The 9,758-nt window shown below is 54.3% G+C and overlaps 1 protein-coding gene across 2 annotated transcripts in view; it reads left to right on the top strand.

Annotated features, from left to right (window-relative positions):
* Positions 1-1,762: 1,762 nt before the first annotated feature.
* DLGAP2 (DLG associated protein 2) overlaps positions 1,763-9,758 on the top strand; it is a 145,032-nt gene continuing 137,036 nt past the window's right edge. Inside the window, exon 1 of one of the 2 annotated variants that reach the window (XM_033177716.1) lies at positions 1,763-2,816. In XM_033177716.1, the coding sequence (XP_033033607.1) occupies positions 1,827-2,816 (990 nt within the window). In that variant the 5' untranslated portion in view covers positions 1,763-1,826. The remainder of the gene's footprint in view (positions 2,817-9,758) is intronic. The other variant, XM_033177724.1, reaches the window with a different exon arrangement.

Raw genomic sequence — 9,758 nt, 5'->3', positions numbered from 1 at the left:
AGGCAGCGACATCTACAAATGATGGCAGCCCAGTGTGCCTAAGGCCCAGCAGACTCACAGGGACGTGTGGACCATGAGGCAGAGGGAGGCTCAGCAGCTCCTCTGGTCATCACAGAGCTCGGACGTCTGGTCTGGGCCTGGCACTGCTCCAGGGTGGCCCGTGGCTGTCACAAGGCAGGCAGCTGAGCCCGCAGGGAGCTTGCTATCCTAGCCGTGGCCTTGGTTACAGGCCAAGAAGACAGGGCTCCCCTAAAAGTTGGTGGGTGGGCTGGGGTGCATTTGAGGTGGGCAGCCCCACAGCTATGTCTGGGTGAAGGCCGGGGAGAGGGGGACAGAGGAGGAGGCCATCGTGATGGTCCTGGTGACAAGGAGGAGGGTCTGGGAAGGAGGGGCCTGGGATGGAGGAGTCAGGTGTGGGGTTGAGGGGGGCCTGCCAGGAGGAGGAAGATGTGGGTGCAGAGACCAGGAGGAGCAACAGGCCGTGGAGCTGGCAGATCCTCCTTCTCTGTAGGTCACCCCGGCGCCCAGCTGCCTTCCTAGGGAGAGAGGAGAGAGCAAGCGACCTGCCCCTTGGTGGCTCAGTGGCCCTAAGACAGGCTGTGCTGTGTTGTAGCCACAGCCTCGGTCCTCCAGGCACTCAGGGAAAGCTCACAGAAGGGCACAGGGAGGAGTCTGGCAGGAGGGGATGCAGCCTGGCCTCTGGGAGGAGTCGGGTGGGCGGGGATGCAGCCTGGCCTCTGGGGAAGGAGGCAAAGCTGCCCCCACACAGATGGGGCCTCGAGAAAGCCCCTCCCATCCTCACTGGCCTATAAGAATGTGAACTGAACAAATGATTTCGCGATTAATATGTGTGTATGTGATACATGAGCTTATCAGACAATATCACCCATCAAATACCAGATGCTATTTTTAAAACTTCTTAAGCTGTACCACACAACTGAAATCTAAGTGAAATACAACTATGCTTTTCCCCCAAATTGTTAATTTCCTTTAATACCACAAAATCCAGCTGTCAAGAGACCTGTTGAATCTACTAGATGCTAAATCTTGGTCATTAACCATTTGGGAACATCAGTGTTCCCTCTCCACTCCTCACACTTTGTGATATAAAAACAACTGCCTGGCCGAGTGCTGTGGCTCACACCTGTAATCCCAGCACTTTGGGAGGCCAGTGGATCACCTGAGGTCAGAACTTTGAAACTAGCCTGACCAACATGGCGAAACCTCATCTCTACTAAAATTATAAAATTAGCTGGGCGTGGTGATGCATGCCTGTAGTCCCAACTACTCAGGAGGCTGAGGCAGGAGAATGGCTTGAAACCAGTAGGCAGAGGTTTCAATGAGCCGAGATCGTGCGATTGCACTCCAGCCTGGGCGACGGGGCGAGACTCCGTCTCAAAAAACAAACAAAATTAGCCGGGGCAGTGGCGGGCGCCTCTCATCCCCGCTACTTGGAAGGCTGAGACAGGAGAACCGCTTGAACCCGGGAGGCAGAGGTTGCAGTGAGCCGAGATCGCGCCCTTATCATCCAGCCTGGGCCACAGAGCAAGGCTCTGTCGCAAAAAAAAAAAAAAAAAAAGAGAGAAAGAAAGAAATAAACCAAAAACCACAAACCTGCCCTCTCGAGTGCCCAGGCCAGACACGGACACTGATTGCTGAACAAACAGCCCACGCTGGGGGTCACATATTCCCCTTCCCCGCACCTGGGGGTTTCCGCCGCGCTTCAGGGTGTTGAATGCCGTTTCTGTTTCCCCACAGACCCGCAGTACTCATGGTCGCCCACGCAGCACTTCAATGAGGAGCGCTACTCGCCCGCGCCCAGGAGCATGAAGGGCCTCTCCGGAAGTCGGACCCAGCCGCCGCTGTGTTCCGGGCACACGTGCGGTCTGGCGCCCCCCGAGGACTGCGAGCACCTGCACCACGGACCCGACGCGCGGCCGCCCTACCTGCTGAGCCCCGCAGACAGCTGCCCCGGGGGGCGCCACCGCTGCTCGCCGCGCAGCTCGGTGCACTCGGAGTGCGTGATGATGCCCGTGGTGCTGGGCGACCACGTGTCCAGCAGCACCTTCCCGCGGATGCACTACAGCTCGCACTACGACACGCGCGACGACTGCGCCGTGGCCCACGCGGGCGCCAAGATCAACCGCATCCCGGCCAACCTGCTGGACCAGTTCGAGAAGCAGCTGCCGCTGCACCGGGACGGCTTCCACACGCTGCAGTACCAGAGGACGTCCGCGGCCGCCGAGCAGCGCAGCGAGAGCCCCGGGCGGATCCGCCACCTGGTACACTCCGTGCAGAAGCTCTTCACCAAGTCGCACTCGCTGGAGGGCTCCTCCAAGAGCAATGCCAACGGCACCAAGGCGGACGGCCGGGCGGACGACCATCACCACGCCCACCACGCCAAGCACAGCAAGAGGAGCAAGAGCAAGGAGCGCAAGCCCGAGGGCAAACCCCGGCCCGGCATGAGCAGCTGGTGGAGCTCGGACGACAACCTGGACAGCGACAGCACCTACCGGACGCCCAGCGTGCTCAACCGGCACCACCTGGGCCCGGTGGCCCACTGCTACCCCGACGCGCTGCAGAGCCCGTTCGGGGACCTGTCCCTCAAGACCTCCAAAAGCAACAACGACGTCAAATGCTCAGCCTGCGAGGGTTTGGCGCTGACGCCCGACGCGAAGTACCTGAAGCGCAGCTCCTGGTCCACGCTGACGGTCAGCCAGGCCAAGGAGGCCTATCGCAAGAGCTCGCTGAACCTGGACAAGCCGCTGCTGCACCAAGACGCCAAGCCCGCCCTGAGGCCGTGCCACTACCTCCAGGTAAGCAGGCGCACGGCCCTGTGGAGGCCGACTCCGCACAGCAGGTGGTTTTGTCGTTATTCCATTTTTCATTGACAGATAACAACTGCATACACATTTAGGGTGTGCAACAGGATGTTCTGATATATGAATATGTTCTGGGACGGCTCCACTGAGCTGTTAAAACACACATGACCTTACACATGTTTTTTCTTTTGTGGTGGGAACACTTAAAATCCACTCTGGGTGATTTCCAAGTATTCAATACATGGTTGTTAACTGATGCTACTGCTGGCCAACAGGTCTCTTGAGCTGACCCTTCCTCACTGAAATGTCCATTGACCAACATCTCCCAGTTCCTCCCCATCCCCAGTCCCTCTGGTAACCACGGTGCCACTCTCTGCTTCTATGAGTTCAGCTGTTTCAGATGCCACCTGTGAGAGCAACCGTGTGGCCTCTGTGTGCGCCAGGCTCATCCTGCTTTGCAGTTTCTTCCAGCTCCCCCATGTTGTGGAGAATAGCAGGTCTCCCTCTTTCAAAGGTTAAATAGTGTCCCCTGTGTATGTACTGCGTCTTCTTTATCCATCATTTGCTGGTAGACTCAAGGGTTGACTGCATGCTATGGCTTTGTGTGTGGGGCTGCAGGAATGGCAAGACGTTATTTACAGGCAGCTCTCACGCCTGACTCTGGCCTTCTCTGGGAGGGCCTCTGGAGATCCCAATTCCTCCTGGGAACCATCACTCTAAACACAGTGGGCCATTTCTTTAATGCCTCTAAGGCTGGAGGGTTTAACAACCACAGCAAACACAGACTAGCCCATGTGGATGTTTTCCACGTGAAAGCTGATGGACCGGCCTAATGGAAATGGGCCTGTGACATTTGTGAGTTCACTCCCTGCACCTGGCCACAGCCTCTCTAAGCCCCACCACCACAAAAAGCCTGATTATGGAAAGGGCCTCTGTATCTCTGGGGTGTGGATTCAATGAATTTACCAAAGGCAAAAACAAATTAAAGACGGTAGATCCCTAGAGCTGGCATATCGTGGAATTGTCTGTTTCATGTGATTTCCCTCTCTGTCTCTGAATTGTGCCATGCCGGAGTTTACCGGGGAAGCCCTCTGGGAGGCACACACTATTTCTGAGGATGCCGCTAAATGACTCCCCTCAGTCAATAGTGCTGTTAACAAAACATAACTTGTGTGTCCCGACTCACAAATCTCTCCTGCTTGCCTAGAGCAGCAGCTGTGGGTCGCACGTCGGCTTAGAGATGTCTTCATGAAGTAACGGGACATTGATGGCTGAGCCAATAGGCAGTCAACTAATGGGGCAGGGAGGACCAGCAGCCGTGATGCTTTCTGGGAGTCGTGGTGGCAGATCCTTCCAGCGGCACCATCGCCGTCAGGTCCAGCGTCCATGTCTCAACAGCTCTGTTTTGAAAGGAAATGCTAACCAAATTGCCTTTGCAGGCAGGTTTATTCAGAGACAAATTGGTATTTGCATAAAATATTATTTTATAGCAATGGAAGAGGCATAAATTTTGTTTGCTGTTGGCAAACCCTAATCATATCCAAATGTAGAAGTTGTGTCTGCTTGTTTAGAGAAACCTGCTATAAAGAATTGGGGTTCACTCTGATCTGTCTCCTCATTGTCACAGACACACAGCTCTCTTGTTTTTGTCTGTAACTGGGGTGTATAGTCTGTTCCCTGAGTGAACACTTCAGGATGCTGTCAGAGCCTCCAGGTTTTGCCCCAGGGTCACCTGCCTCCAAAGCCTGCCACTCTCCCCCAGCCCTTCTAGCCGCGCCTTCTCCTTAGGTCCTGTGCCCCTTGGACCTGCCTTCTCCCAGGAGTTTCTCCCACATACTTCCTCCCAGGAACACGCTTCTCTCCACCTCCAACAGCTACTCCATGGTGTAGGTGCAGGGAATACCAATCATTCACAAAGGTGAAGTGAGACAGAATGAACCCGCACACCATCAGTCCCTTTCAAACACCATCCCTCCGAGAGTGACGTCGTTCCCTCTGCACTCACGCCTTCCCACCCAGGCTTCACTACAACAAATCCCATACGGCAGACAGATACAACTGTAAATATGCCTGTGTTGATCTCCAAAAGATCCACACGAAATGATGAGGATGCTTTCTTTTGAAGCATAACCACCTGCATTATGAGATATTGAAAACAATATCAGCCTGGTCAGTGGTCACATTCCCCTGAGGGCTCACTGTCTCTTGTTGGCTTTTATTTGGATCAGGATCCAGAGAAGGGGCCCACCTGGCAGCTGGTGATGAGCTTCTTCATCTCGTTCAGGCTGAGGCTTCTCCTGTCTGTCCACTCTTCCTTCTCCTGGATTTTCTTTGTTTGGAACCAGCTGGTTGGTCTGATTGTGTCTGTCAGTCTGAGTTCATGCCATGGGGTCATTTCAGACACTCTGGTCCTGTTGTTCTGCAGCCGGCCACCCACTGCTGGACTTCCCTGCCCCGAGGCCCCTCACCGTACGTGTGTGGGTCACCAGGTACCTTTACGTTCATCAGTCAGGTTTCCTGGCAAGCCTCTAAGAGCCTTGAGGGCAGACGCCAGGTCAAACCTCCCTTTTTCTGGGGTCCCCCCACAACTCCACCAAGCGCTGGAGAGCCAGCAGGGCAGGGAGCGACATGGGTTGGGCCGAGATGCTGTGCCAGCAAAACTCATTTTCCAGACTTCAAAATGTGATGTCTTTTTATAGTAACATGTAAAGAATGGCAGGCTGTGATTTGACCCCAGGAAAAGTTGTGATTCTGGGGACACAACATTGAGGTGAAATCCCCCTGGAATTCAATGATGTGGCCATAAGACAGAGACAAGAAAGAAAGGAGAAAGCAGCCACTAGGCCTCACACCCACCAGGGCTTCCCTGCAAACAGCTCCGTCTGCTTCTCCATGGGGGACGGCGGCCCTGCGTGCAGCACACCTGCCATGGCCACTGGCCTTCCTCTCATGTCCACTCAGGTGAACATCCTCGGAAACTGAACCCAGAGCGTTATCGTGCCAACATTGGGAAGCACTGCCTGGAGGATGGGAGGACATCTGCAGCCACGGCTTTCACGGTGCTCGTTCACAAGGGCACTTTCTTGCAGTAGCAAGCTCCCCCCATCCCCACATCCACCTCCCGGTGAAACCACCTCTTTTGGGGATGCAGCTCGGTGACTTCTCTCCCCTCCTCATTGTCCCCCAGTGGTCACCGCTGGACCCTCGTGGAATGATCTATGAAGCTGAATATCAGGAGCTGTGTGCAACCTCCTCAGACTGTTTCTGTCCTAGGACCCAGCTGCACTGACATCTGGCGTTTTCAAAGATGCCTGTGCAGGACTGTCCCTTCCTGTTGGTTGCATTAAACTTTCTGGTGGAAAACTTTAGGTTTCTGGGTCCTCACAAACCCAGATTTTACTTCATAGCCAGGAAATAGTGAAACTAAAGGAATTTGTCTGTGGGTCCTAGTGTGTGGATAAGATTTAAAATAATTAGAAGAGAGAAGTCATGTTTATAAATTACATTCTTTTTTTACTGGGAAGACTTGCAGCTGAATGACAGGATAACTTTTTATTTTCACCCTTGGTTTGTACAGAGTATGTGGTTCATATTAGAGGAAGATTTTTTTCTTGTTCTTAAGTAGGTCAAGACAGAGACTAAGTGGAATTGAAAGGCAATTCTGACCTCACGTTATTCTTTCACAAAGCTCTTATTTTCACCTTTTCTGCATCAGCAGACGAAGCATCTAAAGTCAAACTTTTAATGAGCATTGTAGGAATGCAGAAGGGATTTACGGAGGCTTAGCTCAGGATGCAAAAGACTCTCTATGCCACAGTCCACAGAAAGTCCCAGGGACATGCAGCGAGGGAGAGACGCCGCCTCCCCAGGAAGGCTCCCAGCGGTGTCAGATGGAGGGATAGAGGGGTCCCTGCTGCCTCCCACAGAAGACCCGGCAGCTCCTCCAGCCCTTGGCCTCTGTCCCCGCTTCCTTCCCTGCTGTCCTCAGGCCTCCTCTCTACAGCATCCCAGTCTCCCACCCCCTCCTGCACTCCTGGTTTTCTCCTCTTCCAGTGTCCTCCCCACCTGGCATCGCCCGGCTGCAGCCCTGGCCCTCCTGGGGAAGAGGTTCGGACCCTAGGTTTTATTTGACTTGAAGAGGTTCGGACCCCCCGTTTTATTTGGCGTGTTCGCAGGCAGCAGCCAGTTCGGCTTTGGGTTTTACCTGTCAGGCTTTTTACCTGTTCACATGTTGGAAGCAAACGGCAGAAAAGAACACAGAGGGGAGGGGGTGGAATGAAAACCCGGAGCCGTGCGCGTTTCCCGCCCACGTGTAAAGTGTTTCAGAGCCTCTCCCTGCTGCCGCCCTCTGCAGCGGGTCCCAGCACCGAGTACTAACCCTTCCTCGCAGCCGTTCCTCTGAAGGCCGTGTCTGTTTTGTAGGCTGTGCAGGTCCCTGCCTTCCGGGCTCAGCTACTACATTGGTGAAGTTTCCAGTCAGGCACAAAACCATGTCTTAAAATCCATCTCCCCGGTCACCAGGTCATCCCTGTGGTGTAGTTTAGAAAAATCATCCATCTTTTACAAAACGGAGCCAGGCTCCCCTGTTTCTTGTCTCTACAATAAGCATTTAAAAGGCTTGTCACGGGGCCAGGCACGGTGGCTCACACCTGTCATCCTAGCACTTTGGCCAAGGCAGGGGGATCACCTGAGGTCAGGAGTTCAAGACCAACCTGGCCAAAATGGCAAAACCCTGTCTCTACTAAAAATACAAAAACTAGCCAGGCATGGTGAAAAGTGCCTGTAATCTCCGCTACTCAGGAGGCCGAGGCCTAAGAATTGCTTGAACTTGGGGGGTGGAGGTTGCAGTGAGCCAAGATTGCGCCACTGCACTCCAGCCTGGGTGACAGAGCAAGACTCCATCTCTAAATAAAATAAAATAAAACAAAATAAAATAAAATAAATAAATAAATAAATAAATGGTTTGTCATGGAATGCACAATGCTGGCCATTTGCTTCTTTCTGCCCGGTCTGGGGTGGAACCTGAGTTTCATCAGAGTTGGGACAGCCTGGGCCACCTCTGGCCCTCCTGCCACAGGGCCACCTCCATGTACTGGGTGACCCCTCCCTGCTTGTTTCCTTCACACCCTCAGCTCAGCTTGGCTCCACCTTGGCCTTCACTGAGGGTCCCTCTGCTTGCCATCTGTCTCCCGGGCCCGGGTGCTGTCTTTTTCCCGCTTTACCTCTGTATCTAGGAGGGTCCAACACACTTGGTAACGATTCGCAAAGGGGCACCTGTGTCCCGCAATGTTCCAGAGGATGCTGGCTCGAGCATAAGGGTCTTTCTGGGCACCTAGGTGTCCCATGTTCCAGAACTTGGCAAGCAGGAAGGAGCCAGGTGTACCAGTCCCCCGCCCCGCCACCCTCACAGTATCCCTGCCTGTTCAAGAAGGTCCCCACCTGTTCAGGAAGGCTGGAGTTGTGGCTTATGGAGTGCTTTCAACTCCAGAAAACCAATAGTTCTGACAAGCTTCTCAGAAAACTTCTTTGTATTTGTAGTTTTAGGGGCAAAAGAGTGAGAGAGGAGATGGCTGTGGTCGGTTCCTGTCCTTAGCCATACCAGTGCTCAGTGGAACGGAAGAACCGGCCAGTCGGGACGTGCTCCACTCTAATGCACGTTTGCAATTTGAAAGGAGGGCTTTTGTTTTAAGTGGCTCGTGGTATAGATCTTGGGCCGTGAATGGATAGAGAGTTGGGGTGTGGTCACACCTCACTTCTAATCCCGTAGTGGAACACCAGGGCTGGAAGGAGCTTCTCATCCCCTTTTAAGCTGCTCTGGACACAAACGCACAACCCTGCACTCCTTCTGCAGCCCCTTGAGTTCCTCGTCTGGATCTGTCCGGCACTAACACCCGGCCACCAGCTGCCCCCTCCATCCGCTGTGAGTCCTAAAACGCCTCCTTTAGCCAAAGCAGTGGCCTCTGCTTCCAGCACCAGGAGCCACGTGTGCCCGCCCCCCACGCTCTACGTTCCCCATCCTGTGGCCCAGGCCACACCATTTCCTAACTGCAAAGCCCGTGTTGTGAGGGGCTTCTCCACAACGGCCCTGCCTCTGGGCCACCCCTTCCTTCCCCCCAGCCCTGACTGCCACGGAATCCTCTCCCACCTTGAGAAACGTCACACGGGGCTTGGCAGGATCACGCTGGCACTCACCGAGCCCATTCATGTAATCAGGGACCATCTGCAGGAGTGCGGGAGCTGGGCCTGTGCCTTCGAGCCTCTGGGATTACATGAGGCCACTCACTGTCTCCCCGGCTGGACTCCTCCCATCACCCCCCGGTTGTCCTGGGACTCGGCGTGTCCCTGCTGGGAGCAGCTTGGTGCTGGGCAGGCAGGGAGATCACTGGGCTGTGTCACATTTCAGTGACATCATCTTAGGACCCACCACGTTCTCATCCCCGTGATGGAAATTCCAGCAATGTTTGTGGAAACGCTGATGGATGTTGAAGGGTGTCTGGTTTCGGGTTTTTGACCAGCCTTGTGTCTGGTAAATCTTTCTGCCTCATCGATGCTGCGTGCCTCAGTTTGTGGTGAGATGCAAGACAGTGTTCCGAAAAGCACATTGGAAATCATAACTCGTGTGAACATGGAACACTGGGTGGGCACATGCGCTGTTTTATCCAGGTTTACCAGGTGAGAATGACATGGCCTCCATGTAACTTAAGATGGTCGTGGATGCAGAGACCTCGTGGGGAATGAGTGCAAAGACCCTGTGATCTGTGACTGGGTCCTTGGATTCAGTGATCTAAGACCCTGAGGAACCAGCTGCATTTATGCCGCGAGGGTCACCAAGTGGTCACCTTGTTCTGGGCGTGGTACCCTCGACTTGGCAGCTGAGGCTCTGCTCCTGCAGGAGTGCAGGTGGGTGGGGTCCGGTTTTGTCCTCTCCCACCCAGG

This window comes from Trachypithecus francoisi, unplaced genomic scaffold (assembly GCF_009764315.1).
Source record: "Trachypithecus francoisi isolate TF-2019V2 unplaced genomic scaffold, Tfra_2.0 Contig01558, whole genome shotgun sequence".
In the NCBI taxonomy this organism is placed as follows: Eukaryota; Metazoa; Chordata; class Mammalia; order Primates; family Cercopithecidae; genus Trachypithecus; species Trachypithecus francoisi.
This window is presented reverse-complemented; position numbering and strand designations above follow the sequence as displayed.